This window comes from Gopherus flavomarginatus, chromosome 1, assembly GCF_025201925.1.
Source record: "Gopherus flavomarginatus isolate rGopFla2 chromosome 1, rGopFla2.mat.asm, whole genome shotgun sequence".
Lineage (NCBI taxonomy): Eukaryota > Metazoa > Chordata > Testudines > Testudinidae > Gopherus > Gopherus flavomarginatus.
This window is the reverse complement of record NC_066617.1, coordinates 251303369-251321624: the sequence shown is the minus strand read 5'-3', so window position 1 is coordinate 251321624 and position 18256 is coordinate 251303369. Positions and strand designations below refer to the sequence as shown.

The following is an 18256-nucleotide window of genomic DNA, read 5'->3' as shown; positions in this document are numbered from 1 at the left end:
CTGCTGAAGAAAATAGTCAGTGTCAGCTGTTGCAGCCAAGACGAGTACAGCTTGTACACACAGACTGCTGTCTTTGCTACAACATAAGTCAGACTGTTTTCTTCAGCTAGAAGGGATTTCTGGATTTTTTTTAAAAAGAGAGGACGTAAGTATCAGTATGGTTTAAAAACTGGGCAAGGGCAGGTAAGGTAAAGATAAACAGGAGGGCAGAGTGCAAAAACTAGAGTGGACTCTCTCCCAAGATTTTAGTGCTGCAAGACCCCTTTACTCCTGTTGCAACTCCTATCGCGCGCTCTCAGATTTGTTATGAATTGGGTGAAAACTTGTAAGGGGTTGACTTAAAACCTCACTGAGAGTGAAGGGTATGAATGCACCCTTCAATTAACATACCTGTAAGGATAAATTAATTACCAAGCTCCCACCTAAGACAAAGGCCATGGCTACACTAGAGAGTTGCAGCGCTGGTGAGGGGGTTACAGCGCTGCAACTTAGGATGTGGCCACACTTGCAAAGCACGGCCAGCGCTGCAACTCCCTGGTTGCAGCGCTGGCTGTACACCCGGTCGAGCCTCGGGTGTAGCGATTCCAGCGCTGGTGATCCAGCACTGGTCAGCAAGTGTGGACCCCACCAGCGCTTTTATTGACCTCCGGGGTATAAGGAGGTATCCCAGAATTCCGTCCACAACAAACCGGAAGAAAGGGAGAGCTCGGAGTTCAGCCAAACTGCTTATTTAAAAAACAAACACAGCTCCTGTTTGCTGAGCGAGCGGAGGCAGGCAGGGGAATTACTTTGGAATGTTCACAGCTGTTTGCTTGAAGAGAGAAACAGTACTCTCACACGGCAGAGGGGGAGGGGGAAGTCCGTGTTGAGCAGTTGCTGATCTGGTCTGACGGGTATTTAGCAGTACATAATTTGCATTTAGTGAATGAGAGAGGAGTGGGGGAATGGAGTTAGAACTTTTAAAATGATTGAAGGTAGGCACAGTCCTTAGAACTTGCAAGGCAGGGAGCTGAGAACAGTGTCAACTCCAAAAATCCATTCTGTCTGTCACCTCCACGCTCCCTGTCACATTCCACCCCACCCCCCTCTTTTGAAAAGCACGTTGCAGCCACTTGAATGCTGGGATAGCTGCCCACAATGCACCACTCCCAACAGCGCTGCAAGTGCTGCAAATGTGGCCACACCGCAGCGCTGGTAGCTGTCAGTGTGGCCACACTGCAGCGCTGGCCCTACACAGCTGTACGAACACAGCTGTAACTACCCGCGCAGCAAAACTGTAAGTGTAGCCATGGCCAAAAGTTTTGTAACCCCACCCAGAAGTTCTGGAATGTGTGTGGGTAGAGGGGCTCTCACTGATTATTGTTTTTGGGAAGTGTGTTTGTGTGAGGGAAGGCAGAACATAGAACCAGAGAAAGACAAGGCAGCCTGAGGAAATCCAAGCAGGATTCTGTGAGCACAGTAAGATAGTAGGAGAAACCTTAGAGAGCTTTTTGGTCTGGTGCTGGCTGAAGAGGCTTAGGGGCCTAGGCTATAATCAAGGAGGAATCCTCCCTCATTTTTGGTTTCTCCTGCGTTTGGTGATCAGGATTTTGTACATTCCCTGCATTTAAAAAAAAAAAAATGCATCAAAGAAAATACCAGCCTGCCTTGTCAACATTTTCTTCCAGCTGGAACAGTCTGAGGGCCCCAAACTTTACCTAGGTGCTCGGGTCAAAAAGGAACAGCAGTACCTATACCATCCTACATTATCTTCCCCCTCTCATCAGCCACTACCTGCTGCTCACGCCCTTCACTCCCTGTCTGCCGCAGTTCTTTTCCCTCTACTCTCCCCCCAGCTGAAGTTCCAGCAAGGTTCAGACTGGACCAGGTAGAGTGAACTGAGGCCCAGATCTGCAAAAAGAACTTCGGCACTTAACTCCCCACATTAGGTGCCTAAAACCAACAAAATGTAGGCGTCACTGAGATCCTCAAAACGATTGCTCAGCTGTAGTCTAATCCTGTAGGTATCTAAAATCCCTCAGTGCCTAAATTTCCACCCTAAAAATTCCCATGACACTTAAGTCTCTGCCTCTGGGCACCTGCACCAAGTACTTGGACCGTTATTTCATGCCTATGCCCCGGTTAGATCCTCCAACCAGGGGAAGATAGGTATTGCCTGGCCTATCTCACTTGCTGGAGCTTGATTCGGTAGGTGTGTTCTCAGCACAACTCGCAGATCAAGCCCCTTACATGTTTGAAAGAGGAGCCGCCTCCCTCAACTTTTAGCCCAACAGTAATCCCCTCCTCTGCTAGATGGGGAGAAAGGTGGGAGGAGGGTGCTCTATGCACTGGGCTATAAGCTATTCTGAGGTGGGGCTCTCTCAATTTCTCCTGTTGAAGCTGTTCTGTCTTGGATAAATGCTTAGTCATTGTGCCAGAAATGGACCATGAGAATGACTCTGTCAGCTGGTGGCTTGAGCACCCAAGTGGGAGACCCAGAATCCAGTTCCCCTGCTCCAATGACTCTTCAATCAGTCATACAAAGTGGAACATCTTCACTAGGAGAGACTCACCTCAGATTATCCCATAGCCCAGTGGTTAGGGCACTCTCCTGAGAAGTGGACAGGCAAGTAGGGTGGTAAATTATTAATTAACTGAAAAAGAAAAGTTTTGTGAGTGAAGAAAACAAACAATTGCCCCTCCCCACCCCAGCCCAATTTCCTGTGAAATACCAGGAAGATAAAATTAGCAAGTTCAAAAATCACTTAAAAATTCACTAGTAGTAACATGCTCCAATACGTCTGTTAGTTTATAAGGTGCCACAGGACTCTTTGCTGCTTTTACAGATCCAGACTAACAAGGGTACCCCTCTGATACTAGTAGTAACAGTTACATCACATCTCAGGCTATTTAAGGTATTTCTACTTCTGGAATGCTCCTAGGTCCCAGTCCTGCAAACACTCATGCATGCGAGTAGTCTCATTGACTGCCATTGGATTACTCACAGGCCTAAGGGCTTGGTGGACTGGGGCCTTATTCTCATTACCCTGAACCTTGTATAGTTATTTACTCCAGTGCAAAATGATTGGAAAACGGTACTATTCTAATCTGGTAGTTTTACACCCATTCTACACTGGTGCATGGGTAATGGAGAATCAGACATATGATCCATCCAGAATAGGACAATAAACCTTGGCAGAAGCACTATGGAAAAGCATGCACTGCATAGGCTATTCCTATACTGGGGAGAGGTGACTTCAGTTAAACAGTGCTGGAACTAAAAGATACTTTTTATAAATCATCAATTTACTTAATAAATAAATATATATGGCAGGCAGCTATTAATGACACATTACAGCTATGTGAACAAACACACTTTAGAGTTAAAAGTTACTCCTATGGTTGTCTTTTGCCCTTCATCCTGCTGAATGCCATAGTTAAAATCTGTTCACCTGATGGAAGTGCCTTTGTATCTGGTCAGTTAGGGAGATTTCCATAGCAGTGTATGGAGTAGTTACCCCTACAAATATCAGAACAGTTAATAGGATTTGTTCATCTAACTTCCCCCATAATGCTCTAAAATGTAGCTGTTTCGAGGAGACATGACGTGATCATTGATCCAACGCTGCTGACAGATTAACTGAGCTCATTATCCACATCCTGCAGAGATTTAATTTCTGCTAAGGCTCCGAGCTGGACAACGATTGGCAAGAAAGGGAACAAGTACAAGCTTATAAGAAACAGTTCTCACACTTATCTCTGTGCCAAGAAGCACAGAGAACACTTAAAATTGCACTCCACATGGGTCTCAACTCCATGACAAAGCAGCCCATTATTTTTTATTCTCACATCTGCCTCCTTCAATATTGCACCCTCTAATTTTTCTCCCAAAGCATCAATAAATTAAGCACCTCATGGAAAAAGGACAAATCCAACTTTTCATCTTCATTCTTCCCACACCATTATTCCATATTTCAGTGGCATCTACTAAAATGCAAAATAAGAAACACTCCCTCTGCCCCCTGCCCCGGGCTGACAGTGTTGAAATAATGTGGGTTAGAGTAAATCATCAATAATGATGACATCGAATACACATAGGGGTAGTGCAGAAACTAGCACTTTGTGGCATTAAGGGAGAAGGAAGAGAGCCTGCTCTAGGTCCTCCTACCTTCACTTCATAGGGAGTAAAGACCAGAGAGGATTATGTAACAGTGGATCCTTTGCCCCATCCCTTCCCAGTGAGCCCCTGCTGAGCTTGGCACTGTTTATTGATGTATATTTAAGAACTAGAAGGACCACCTTGAGCCAGGAATAAGTGCTCCGGTTTATTGGCTATATGTGTGCATAAGTTAAAGGAGATCAGAGTCTTTGTCAGACCTGGACTTGGAGCACAGCAATTTCTTGCTGCCAGTCCTGTGGTAAGTCCACACTACCTTTTAATACTTGGTTAGACTTCAAACTTCCTTTACACTGTAGGCTTATTTTGTAGCAGGATTACACCACTGAGCAGTCTGGTCCCACTGACCAAGTGAGTGGTTTATTGTAAAATATCAATGATTATTTTCTAATATAAAACCACACTGGGCCTCAGTTTTGTGGGTGCAAAAATTTAGGAACAATCAAATACACTATCTCTACTAAGTGAGAAGCAGTATCTCTTACAGCTGGGTTGAACCTTGTCAGATATGAATTTAAGAATAACTGTTTCCTTTAAAGAGACAAAGTAAGTGAGATAATACTTTATATTGGACCACCTTCAGTTGGTGAAAGAGATAAGCTTTTGAGCTCCCAACAGTTCTTCTTCAGGTGTGGAAAAGGTGTGTTTCCTTTAAAATCACATTTAGTTTAAAAGCCAATAGCAAGTTTAAGTGTTTTGTGCAAGGCTGAGGAAGTAACCAAGAACATTTAATTTCTGGGTCTACTTTTTTAACTGCGTGGGATGGAGGAAAAAGGAGAATTGACTAGTTGAGTATAGGACACACATTGGATAGTCTACAGGGGATGCTGTGTATACTGCTGTTTTATTACTTCAGATGGACATTTATAAAACCCTCCCACCCCACTTTTCAAATATGATGCACAACCAACATTTATACTTATGCATCAAAGCCTCTTCAATACACACTGGAAGAATTTCTCTCCAACATACAGATCATGTCTCTGCTGAAGTACAAGGTGTAAGAAGAATTGCTCCAGTTATGCAAAGACAAAACAGTCAAGTACACAGACAGGTCTCAAATAATCTGGTACAAGGAGAAGTATTTCAGTGTTTATGTTAACAGAAGTTTGTTTGCATAGACAAGCTTTATCTACAACTGAGTTTTTATGTTCAATCAGATCACTCAATTGGGTGAAAACTGATAATGTTGGAATTTTAAACAAGCAAATCAGGACCCTTTCATAATACAAGAAGGGGGCCACACCCCAACAATGCACAGCTAATATTGAGGCCAAGAGTAACTTTATATCTTTGTTCTTTATTTGTACTGCAGTAGCACCAAAAGATCAGAGTCCCCTTGAGTTAGACACTATTCAGCCCCACAGGAAGACAGTCCCTGCACCAAGATCTTACAACCTAATATGTAATTTATTTAAAATAGCAGAACTAAAATAAGTTCCACTGATTCAGATAGGGGGTCAAGCTGAAGAAGCCAAGATGAAAGCTTCTGGAGGCTAATCTCAATGCAATGCAAAGCAAAAGGATTTATACTTATTAAATGCTAAATTTTATACTCCCACAGAATCCATCAGCGACATAACAAAAGGTCTTTGGGTCAGCTTGTTAACATAGTCACGTGCAGCTTATTAGCATACACATGTAGCCAAATGAGAAGTGTAGGTGGACAGCAAGCCCAATCTGAAACAGCCATGCAGCTTTCTTAAGTTTCAAAATATCTATAATTAGGATGGCATTTTAACTTTTTCTTTCCTCCTCCAAGGGCTTCCTATTTTAACAAATAGTATTTGTAGCAGACACTGGAATGCAAAGTTTTTGCTTTAATATAAAAAAAAATGGCAACTTCTAACATCACTTCCATTGTGAATGAGAGGCACCAGTTTGGTAGCTACACTAATTTGATAAAGTTATAGCCTCAGTCAACTGAGTATTCTACAGGTCAGAGACTGTCCTTGGGGCAAGCTTGCCCCTCTCAATGCCCAGAATAGAGGTTGTGATAAACAACAGGCTAACAAAAGGACCCTGAAGCCCAAACTTACTGCAGTGTTGCAATAAATGGTACATTGTAACTTAGATATGTGTAATTTATTTACATGAATATAAGTTACTTAAAATCAATACATTATTTACCAGACCATTTGGTACTTAAACTTGTAAGCCTCTCTCTGTCACAAAGATTTACCAAAAAGAGAGGAAAAAGGATAACTCTTCCTACTATAACTATTTTTCAAAACGCGGGGTAAGATTTACTGTGTCTCCATTTATAAAAGTCTTTCGAACTGTTCTGGATTTTAAACAAAGTTGTAGTAGATAAAAAAGCTTGAAATTGCTAATTAGGCTGCTATCTTGAAAATCTATTCTTCCATAATTCAGAGCCCTCAGTGGAAAGATTAAAGTGTCACAGCTGGGTTTCGTCCAGTGTACTGGATGTGAGCTTTGGCTGAAAATGTACTGTATCAATCTTACACATTAGTATAGGAATTAATCATCTTCAGAGTCGCTGTCCCTCCTTGTTGGAACAGAGCTCCTGATTGAGGATATCAACTGGTCCTGGATCTGTTTCCTGGGGTTTTCCTCTAGATCTGTGTTGATGGCACCCGACTCTGAAATCTTCCACTCCAGTTCTACATGGAATTAAGAGAAAAGAGTTCCCCATGAGGTTGGAGGAACAGCGTATGCTCGTTCAGGCTCAGCCTTCTCTTTTCTGTAGCATACAAAACCTTTACTATATGAAACATACAACATTTTACACACTGTGTTTGCAGACTGTCTTGTGAATTTTAAAGCATGTATGATACAGACTAATTAGTGGTGCACTCCAGCTGTTGAAAACACTGCGAGAGGATAAAAGTTTCTTGAATTATATAATGATTGAGTGGTAGGAAGAGACAAAGAATAGATTACTTAACAGAAGGAAAAAATTGCAACAATTCCATTTGCACATCTGAATTAGATATTTTTACAGGGAAACTTTAAAAATACAATTCATCCACTACCCGCACCCCTTGCACTGATTAGTTCCTTTACAAGAGAAGGATCTCCCTCCTGATAGCAGGCCTATTATTATATATGCTCAAATTGGATTACATCCTCAAACTGGAAGAAAGTCAATACCACACATTCAGCAGAAGCCTCTCTCCTACTCCTGCTGGCAATCCAATCATTAAAATCTAATTCTCTTAGACAAAAAGGAAATGAATATAACCTCACATTCTCCTCAATTGCAGATCAATCACATAGTTTCATAGACCAAAAGAAAAAGAATTCAAAGAGTGCAGAGGTGAACCATATGTGATGACTAACCTGAGGCGGTATTACACTTATCCCCCAGGAACCTGAAAATCAATTACTGTCAGTGCCAATTACTTTAAATGAAGGGATGTGTGCTTTGGGGGTCCCTAAAGCTCTGACTGTCAGAAGCTGGGACTGGAAGACAGGGGATGGATCCCTTGATAAATTGCCCTGTTCTGTTCAATCCCTCTGAAGCACTTGGCACTGGCTAAAGTTGAAAGACAGGATACTGGGCTAGATGGACCATTGGTCTGACCCAGTATGGTCATTCTTATGCTCTTAGAAATGGAGAACTGATAATAATGGAACCTTTAATTATTTCTCACTTTGATGTATAATTAGCCAATCTCTACATGTAGATGTAGTTGTTCCCAAAGCAATGCTCTCATTAGTGAATTTTCCACTGGAAAGCCAGGAACGCTTACTGTCAAGTACTACACAGAGCATGTGAAAAGACCAGGGTTTTAGTTAAACCATGACTTTGACTAATGAAAGTCTATTTGCATGCTATTGTGAAAGAGCTAAGTGATATAGTTAAATACAGCACTTGAAATGCCATTTATTGGTGGTGTACTTCTACGGCACTCTCAAATTTATTTAAAGGTAACTGGACAGAACCACTGGGAAATTTAACAATATCGTTTTAATTACAATAAAATTCCCTATTAAATCAGGCTAAAGGGTTTCATTCAGTTTCCAACATGCAGGAAGTATCATTTTACAGCTGACATCCTTCATCTTGATAGACCACTTAGGAAGAATATTGTTCCCCTTCCCTCCACTTTCATAGAAATGCTTTTTCAGACAAGCTTGAAGAACAACATTCATAGGAATAAAACACTCAGTGCTGAAATACCCTGTCAGACCTCATGTACAGAGCGTATGATATGCTTCTCAAACATTTGCATCAACTATGTTAAAAGGTTCAGCAACACTGGTAGCCTGTGCCCAGATTATTTGCCATAGGGGAATATGGGCTAAATTGAGCCCTGAACCCCAGAGAAAAAGTAGCATCCTCACCCCCACAGGGCACCTTGGGTAGATGCCCTGTGCCCCACCCTAGAATTACGTGAGACTACACCACTTCCTCTCAGAGCTCAGATTCAGACTCTACTTCAGAGAGATGAGAGAGACCCCAGCTACTGCCATAGATGCAGCGGCGGGGAGAAGAAGGGGGGGAGAGAGAGCAGTGCATCTCCAAGCTCCCAGCCCCAATGGTGCTAGGGAAAACCTTGCCTCTTGGGAGTTAGGGGCACAGTGACTTAGAAACAGAGTCCATGGATCAGGAAGGTAAGAGAGAAAAAATCTAAGAACACACAACCAAGCAGCACAGGTTATAAAGCAAGTGGAGAATGGTCAGGGAATACAAAATGAGTTTGGAGGGAAGAAATGACAGAAAGTGTGTATATATTTTACTGCTTAAAATATACTCTTGAATCAGAAGATGTACATGAGAAATGTAAATAATCATGTGACCTTTCTATTACACTTTTTTCCTCCTGTCACCAATTCCCAGCCCCTGCATTCTGAGGGTCAGTGCAAGCATAACACAGGGAAGATTAATTAAATTGGTTACTGACATTCTGCTTTTCTTTTACAAGATACCAGATGCAGCTGCTTACCGTCTCTTGTCAGGTTCATGCCACCAAACACCAGGGGCCCAACAAACTGGGCCTTGATATCTCCTTCAAAGTACGTAAAAATTGTAGGTAGGTTCCTGTCAGGGTAGTTGGGTATGCAGGTTGTAGAAATGGCTTTGATAAATTTGACGTCTGGGAACTTCCTGGCAAGTCCACTCAAATGCTGATTTATTAAGGTACAGAGGGGAATTCTGTTAAAAGAAAACAGATAAAAAGAAGAGCTAAGAGACAGAATATCAAGAGTAGTCTCTTCCATGCAGAAAGTTAGAAATACCAGCCTATTGAACAGTACTTATGGAAATACAAATGTATAAAACAATGTATAGATATTACTAAAGTGCCCATCACTCCAGTATACATGTAAGATTAGAGTAATTTGTTATAGTAATTGAACTAAGATTTCCCACTCTATTATAGAACAAGGTTAGTTTACAAGATGCCATTTCTGTGACTAGTGCATGCTAAAAAAGTAGTCACAAGATGGAGAGAAATAACAGCTTTTTAAAGAAAAGAATCAAACTTTTATTTGTATTGTTAAAAAGACGAAGCAAAATATTTTGTGCTGTGAAGAGCTGATTAATTTAAATTACACCAAAGACAACGAACAAGCAAGTTTTTAGAATCATTTCTATAACGCACACATTTATTTCCAAAGTAGTGACAACTTCCTTGAAAAGCTATTTTGTAACGTCAGTAAGATTGAGTACCTTGCTCACTCAAATTTTGTGCAGCAAGAGAAGATGGGCCACATAGAACTCCATTGGGTAGGGAAGGAAGCTGGTGATCTCGAGTGCATAAGCCTCAAGTGCTTTTATACAAAAAAGGATTAAGTCTGCCCCCAGAAGCTCTCTGTAGCGAAGTTTCAGTAGACTTTGGTCGTAAGCGATAAGCATAAAGAATACAGTTTTCCTTCATTTTAACTGACAGAATTCTGGAATTAATTCTTTAATATACATAACACAGTTATTCACTTGTCTGAAGGTATTAGCATGGAGCAGTGAACTGCGGCCAGTGGGAGCTGCAATTGGCCGGACCTGCGGATGGGGCAGGTATATAAACCAGTCTGGCCCGCCAGGGGCTTTCCCTACACAAGCGGCAACCCCAGTTTGAGAAACACTGACTAATAGCATCCGAAAATGCTAAGTGTTTAAAAACAGCTTACTTACCCTTGTTTGTAAAGATGCAGGATTACCCATATACCCTTGCCAGCTTTGGTAACTTCTTGAACATAATCCTGTCCTGAAATCTCCAGAATTTCCCCAAATTTGTTCTTTATTTGAGTTGCTTTCCATTCTGCTATCCTTTGCTGTCTACACAACAAGGAGGGGAAAGATGGGAGAAGAGAAATAAACAGTATTGAGAACAGATACACTTGTATAACAGAGCAATGATTAGACAATCAACATCACAGGTTTTGAAGCCTGGTCTGCAGAGATGAATTATAAAGGTCTCTAAGACCAGGGTAGTGAAGGAGAGTTTACATGGTTTTGCATTTAAATATAAGAGCAGTCTAAAACTGATTAATGTTTATATCATAGTGGAATAAAGTCACAATATTCAACTTCAGACATTGTGCATAAAAATATATTTAGTCTCTGAGATAGAGGTAAATACTTAAAAATACTTAGGGACGAGCTCTCCACTATCCTGCACCTTGAGCAGTCATTTATATCTATACAAAATAATACCAAGTTAGAATGACAGAGTTTTTTTACTTCCACACTAAATCAATATAAATGACTGCTCAAGGAAAAACATGGTAGAGGTTCAGACCCATAATCTCTCTGCCTCAGTTTCATTAAGGCCAAAATGTTTAGAAATCTCCAATAAGTTAGGTGCTGAACCCAAGATCTGATTTGCATAGGCTCTTTGCACCCATTGACTTCAACTTGGGTTATGTGTTAAGAGTATCTATGAAACACTGAACCCTAAATAGGCTACCCAAGATGTAGATCCAAGTGGCTTAGGTAAGGATACTAAGAAGTCTTTCAGATCAGGGTACAAACCCCAGGTGTTCCAGCTCTCTGTCTTGGGCCTTACTAAGCACATCCTTCCTCCTCTTCTCTTCAGGAAAATGGAAATCCAATTGCATTGTATTAGCGTGTAAGGAGGTAACCAACGTAGTCTCATTTAGACAGTTCTGCAAGCTGCTTTCACCTGTACATTTTGATAGCTTGCTCATCTTCCTCATTAAACTCATCTTCATTTTCTTCTAGCTCCTCCAAAGTCATGTCTTCATATGTTTTCACTGGAGTGGGAGAAATATAGTATTAGCAATATTCCACTAGAGAAGGAAGAGTAATCTGTGCAAGTTTGTAACTCTACATCATGCATTTTTCCTCTTGAGAAAATGCATGTTATTTTCTGCTGTTTTTCTAAGTTATTGAACAAGATAACATGGTAAGACCACTTACAATGATTGGAGAAAGGAGCTGAGAAACCCTCAAGCTTGGCACTTTGAGCTGGAAGATGGATGGTAGAACTTTATCTGCACTCCACTCCATAGATTTACTATTTTAAATATCTCGGATGCAACTGCAAATACTTGATCATAAAGTTACTAAAAGCAGCAAAGAGTCCTGTGGCACCTTATAGACTAACAGACATATTGGAGCATGAGCTTTCGCGGGTGAATACCCACTTCGTCGTTCAGAATAATAAGTCCAGAGAAGTAGACTGCATCATGGCCACCCAAATAGCCTTAGAGAACCTGCTTCAATATAGAAACAAACCCCCCTCCAACCGCACTCCCCTTGTTGTAGCCTACCACCCTGTACTAGAACCCATATCATCAAACTAGATGACCTCCTGAGGTCTCTTTCAACCCTAATCTTCTATGAGGTCAGAACATGTAGGGATAAAGTGAGAAAGGCTAAAAGCCATGTAGAGTTGGACCTTGCAAAGGGAATTAAAACCAATAGTAAAAGGTTCTATAGCCATATAAATAAGAAGAAAACAAAGAAGGAAGAAGTGGGACCGTTAAACACTGAGGATGGAATGGAGGTTAAGGATAACCTAGGCATGGCCCAATATCTAAATAAATACTTTGCCTCGGTCTTTAATAAGGCTAATGAGGAGCTTAGGGATAATGGAAGGATGACAAATGGGAATGAGGATATGGAGGTGGATATTACCACATCTGAGGTAGAAGCCAAACTTGAACAGCTTAATGGGACAAAATCGGAGGGCCCAGATAATCTTCATCCAAGAATATTAAAGGAACTGGCACATGAAATTGCAAGCCCATTAGCAAGAATTTTTAATGAATCGGTAAACTCAGGGGTTGTACCGTACGACTGGAGAATTGCTAACATAGTTCCTATCTGTAAGAAAGGGAAAAAAAGTGATCCAAGTAACTATAGGCCTGTTAGTTTGACATCTGTAGTATGTAAGGTCTTGGAAAAAATTTTGAAGGAGAAAGTAGCTAAGGACATTGAGGTCAATGGTAATTGGGACAAATTACAACATGGTTTTACTAAAGGTAGATCATGCCAAACCAACCTGATCTCCTTCTTTGAGAAGGTGACAGATTATTTAGACAAAGGAAATGCAGTAGATCTAATTTACTTCGATTTTAGTAAGGCATTTGACACGGTTCCACATGGGGAATTATTAGTTAAATTGGGAAAGATAGGGATCAATATGAAAATTGAAAGGTGGATAAGGAACTGGTTAAAGGGGAGACTCCAACGGGTCGTACTGAAGGGTGAACTGTCAGGCTGGAAGGAGGTTATTAGTGGAGTTCCTCAAGGATCGGTTTTGGGACCAATCTTATTTAACCTTTTTATTACTGACCTTGGTACAAAAAGCAGGAATGTGCTAATAAAGTTTGCGGATGACACAAAGCTGGGAGGTATTGCTAATGTAGAGAAAGACCGGGATATCATACAGGAAGATCTGGATGACCTTGTAAACTGGACTAATAGTAATAGGATGAAATTTAATAGTGAAAAGAGCAAGGTCATGCATTTAGGGATTAATAATAAGAATTTTAGTTATATATTGGGGACACATCAGTTGAAAGCAACAGAAGACGAGAAGGACCTTGGAGTATTGGTTGATCACAGGATGACTATGAGCCGCCAATGTGATATGGCCGTTAAAAAAGCTAATGCAGTTTTAGGATGCATCAGGCGAGGTATTTCCAGCAAAGATAAGGAGGTGTTAGTACCGTTATATAAGGCACTGGTGAGACCTCATCTGGAATACTGTGTGCAGTTCTGGTCTCCCATGTTCAAGAAGGATGAATTCAAACTGGAACAGGTTCAGAGACGGGCTACTAGGATGATCCGAGGAATAGAAAGCCTGTCTTATGAAAGGAGACTCAAAGAGCTTGGCTTGTTTAGCCTAACCAAAAGAAGGCTGAGGGGGGATATGCTTGCTCTTTATAAATATATCAGAGGGATTAATATTAGGGAGGGAGAGGGATTATTTAAGCTTAGTACCAATGTAGACACAAGAACAAATGGGTATAAACTGGACACTAGGAAGTTTAGACTTGAAATTAGACGAAGGTTTCTAACCATTAGAGGAGTGAAGTTCTGGAACAGCCTTCCAAGGGGAGTAGCGGGGGCAAAAGACATATCTGGCTTTAAGACTAAGCTTGATAAGATTATGGAAGGGATGGTATGATGGGATAGCTTAATTTTGGCAATTGATCTTTGATCATCAGCAGGTAAGTATGCCCAGTGGTCTGTGATGGGATGTTAGATGGGATGGGATCTGAGTTACTGCAGAGAATTCTTTCCTGAGTGCTGGCTGGTGAGTCTTGCCCACATGCTCAAGGTTTAGCTGATCGCCATATTTGGGGTCGGGAAGGAATTTTCCTCCGGGGCAGATTGGCAGAGGCCCTGGAGGTTTTTCGCCTTCCTCTGCAGCGTGGGGCATGGTCACTTGCTGGTGGATTCTCTGCAGCTTGAGGTCTTCAAACCACAATCTGAAGACTTCAATAACTCAGACATAGGTTAGGGGTTTGTTATAGAAGTGGATGGGTACGGTTCTGTGGCCTGCTTTGTGCAGGAGGTCAGACTAAATGATCATATTGGTCCCTTCTGACCCTAAAGTCTATGATTCTATGAACTACACCAAACTCGATGGGGACCCCATCCTGAAAGAAATTTTTCCTGACCCTCCTCTTCTGGCTTTCAAACAACCCCCTTGCCTCTCCAAGCTCATCATCAGAAGCAAGCCCCCCCACATACAAGGACACACCAACTCAAAACAGCACTAAACCTTGCCAAAACAGATGCAAAACCTGCAGACATATCTCCACTGCTACAATGACCATCACTCACCAAAGCACATCTTTCAAGATCCAGGGATCCTACACATGCCTATCACACCATGCGGTGTACCTCAGCCAGGCCACTAAATGCCCCAATAGCAACTATGTGGGTGAAACCAGATAATCACTATGCTCTCAAATGAACTCACATAAGAAAATGATAAAAGACAAAAACACCCTATCACCTTTGGGTTGGCAGTTTCCACAAAAGCGATCGCTCTATAACTGACCTGTCCATACTTATCCTTAAAGGAAACCTGCACAACACTTTCAAAAGATGAGCCTGGGAGCTTAAATTAGTGTCTAGGAAAGTTATGAAAAATCATGGACTGAACATAGACACTGGATTTATGACTTATTACAACAATCTGTAATCCACTGACCCCGTATTTTTGTCCATGACTGCAGAGGCGTTAATGGGCCACTCTGCCTTGAATGGTCCCTTAGTATAAATGCTAACTTCTTAGGCTAAACAATCTGTTCCACCTGTTCAGAGTATCTTTCCCAGACCTGAAGAAGAGCTGTGCGTGTCTGGAAAGTTTGTCTCTCTCACTAACAGAAGTTGGTCCAAAAAAAGACATCACCTCAGCCACCTTGTCTCTCTAATAACCTGGGACCAACATAGCTACAACTATATTACATACAACAATGTCAGATATCAAATTTAGCCATCTGAAATGGAAATTCCACAACATGACAAAAAAGGAAGCAAAACTTAATAGCAATATCTACTTTCTGAACAAATGCAAGAAACAAAACAGCGGTTATGGGTGTATTACAGGAATAGGTAGGCAAGACTCTCTGGCCTGCAATATGCAGGTCAGTCTAGATGATCATGATGGTCCCTTCTGGCCTTAAAGTCGAGTTTTCAAGTGATACCTCACAAGGCATATTTTGTACAAAGATTATTAAAATATCACGTAGGGGGTGAATTCAGGGGTGCTTAGTGTCATAAGCATATATGCACACACAAACCAATTAACTATTTTTCGATAGATAATAAATCCAATTTTAAAGATAAAGTAAGAAAAATGCTGCTTGAGAATTTGTTAGAGTCAAAATCCAGTGATTTAGACTTGGTACAAATGGACAAGTAAATAAACAGGAAAAACATGTATGACTTGTTGATTTAAGGATATTTACTTTGTATATTTTGACATTTGATGTTCATAATTTATTTTTTAACGGTTCATAAAGCTTTAACTTTAATTGTTATACCAATTATATTAGACCAGTAAAAACCAGCAGGATCTTATTAAAGGGGACAAGACAAAGATGCCACATTTATTATGATAATTTGATTTATGACTAATAACTAATATCTTAATTCTTATACACACACATTATACCTAATACCTATACACACACACACACATCCATCAGATGTTCTGCAGCTGCTGCATAGTTATCAGTCCTGAAGATAGCTTAAGTTCATAGCTTGATTTTGTAGCTTGGGTTCGTAGCTTGTGGCAGCTAACTGGCCAGGAAAGCCAGGCACAAGTATAAGCTGGATCTCTGTTGGGCAGGCACCGATGTCCTTCCACGTTGGCAGCAGAATGTTACCCAGAGTCTCTCATCTCACCCTTCTTTTTTATAGGCTTTTAGTTTGGATTCAAAGTGTATAGGTCTTGCTGTGTCACGCTGCCTCTGGGTTTAGAATGATCACCCATCAATTGCAGGCGTGACTTTCAGCCTTGAACCTGGCTTTGATCTTCCTTCTGTTGTTCTGTTGTCCTTTTCTTTTTAGGGTGGATGCTTCTTACTTTGTTTAGGGCTGTTGTCTAGGTCTTCAGCCGTTGGTATTTGAACTTTATCTCATCAGGACAGGCTGGGGCTGGAGGTTGATTCCGTCATCCATACATACCTCAATCACACATCTAAACTAAACTAATAAGATTACAGAAGGGTTTGCAAAAATGAAGGTTGGAGGAAGCTTTTACAAAATGGAGTGAGTGTTTTAAAATGGGGTTTGAATTACAATATGGAACAGAAGTTACAGGGTAGGCAAGTGTAGTGAATGGTGAACAGAAGTTACATTAATAAATTAAAAACAATTTCATTTATCAGTTCTACATAATGACAGGTGAAATTGAGATTCTATCACAAAATAATTGTCTGACCCCCCCATCTCTGCAATAGCCATAAAAGAAATCTAAAAATTGCTTAAAAACGATTGATAATATCAGCCAAAGTTGTAAAAAAAAAAAAAAGAATTCTGCCAATTCTGCTATGTTGTAACAAGCAAAACATGTCATATGAGTTCTACTCTTGGTATCCCTTAAGTTACAGGAGAAAAGGTTGTTTTTTATTTGGACATTTTAAAGTGACTGGACACGCTAATACAGAAGCAGCTCAGGATTTTCGCTTTATTGCCTGATCACTCACCAACAGACTTCTGCTCCTGCTCCTCCACTGCCTCCTCTGGCTCTTTTATCTTTTCCTTGGAAGGGAGGATGCCCTTCTTACGCAAAATGTCATTCCACTCTGTATCTGCATTCGGGTCCTAAAACAGAACAAAACGGAGGATGTGTATGTTTTAAACTGAAGGAACACTTCTATCACTTCCACAACTGAGCCCCAGTCAATTTTGCCTTTTTTTTTTTTTTTTTTTTTTTTTTGAGAGGGAGGATGTGCGGCGGGGGCGGGGCAGGGAAGGACTGGATTCCACACCAGAGACATACAACATTACTGGAGTAGTGGTTTTGTTGTGCATGCAACAGAAAACACACACAGATTCTCCTGCTGATGGGATTTCTGTTCAGGATTGAACAGAGGATATAGTGCCCTGCAAAGAAGCTGGTGCCTTGTTCCACCTCTTTCCGTCCTACCTCAAAAACCTATAGCAGAGCTTCTGCAGGTCCTCAAAAAAAGAGAATGCTGTAGCCAGAGGTGAAAGTAAGCCGGTTCGGTCTGGTACGGCAAGAGCCAGTATGCCGTGCCAGATCGCACCAGCTTCCGTGGCCGGGATTAAAAGAGTTCTGGGCTCCCCATAGCGGCAGGGAGCTCTCAGCCCTTTAAATCTCATCCGCAGCTTCGGCGGCCAGGCTGGGGCCGGAATTTAAAGGGCTCAGAGCTCCCCGCCGCTGCGGAGAGCCCAGAGCCCTTTAAATCCCACCCGCAGCTTCAGCGGCCGGGCTGGGGCCGGGATTTAAAGGGTTCAGAGCTCCCTGCTGCTGCGGAGAGCCCAGAGCCCTTTAAATCTCACCCACAGCTTCGGCGGCCGGGCTGGGGCTGGGATTTAAAGCGCTCAGAGCTCCCCGCAGCCGCGGGAGCCCCGAGCCCTTTAAATCACAGCTGGAGCTGCGGTGGGGATTTAAAGGGCCCGGAGCTCCAAGGTGGCTGGAACCTCGAGACCTTTAATTTGCCGGTGAGCCCTGGGAGCTCCTAGCCACCTCTGCAGCTGGGAGCCCCGGATTGATTTAAAGGCCCTGGGGCTCCCAGCCACAGCCGGTGCCCCAGGGCCTTTAAATCTTGAGGGGCCCCACCTCTTCTGGTCAAGGCCATGCCTTTTCCGGATGAGGCCATGCCCCCTCAGGACTCCGGCAGTACCAGTAAATCCTGTAAATTACCTTCACCCCTGGCTGTAGCAGAGTTTGTAACTCCGTTACTTGGGGAAAGGAGAGATGATCTGCGTGGGAGGGCAGGGAAACAGGAAGCAGGGTGTCTGTCTGTACCAGGAATTTGCTTTTGCTTAGAAAACACTGCTAGCTAGAAAAAAAGAGAAAAGAAAATTTCCTTTTCTCCAATCAGAAAATGTTCACCAACTGTGCAAATGGCAATCCCCCAATAATCACTCCTGCTTTTTCAAACCAAGGAAGTTTCACCAGTTTAACTTAAAACAGATTTAAAAACCAATTTTGTTAAAATTGCACCAGTTTGTGAAAA

General features: G+C 41.8%; 1 protein-coding gene across 1 annotated transcript in view; it reads right to left on the bottom strand.

The window, feature by feature from the left end:
• Positions 1 to 4981: 4981 nt before the first annotated feature.
• PDCL3 (phosducin like 3) overlaps positions 4982 to 18256 on the bottom strand; it is a 16541-nt gene continuing 3266 nt past the window's right edge. The window contains exons 2-6 of the mRNA XM_050922775.1: positions 16757 to 16874; positions 11245 to 11335; positions 10254 to 10397; positions 9070 to 9278; positions 4982 to 6780 (exon numbers count right to left, since the gene is read on the bottom strand). Of these exons, the coding sequence (XP_050778732.1) occupies positions 6638 to 6780; positions 9070 to 9278; positions 10254 to 10397; positions 11245 to 11335; positions 16757 to 16874 (705 nt within the window). The 3' untranslated portion in view covers positions 4982 to 6637. The remainder of the gene's footprint in view (positions 6781 to 9069; positions 9279 to 10253; positions 10398 to 11244; positions 11336 to 16756; positions 16875 to 18256) is intronic.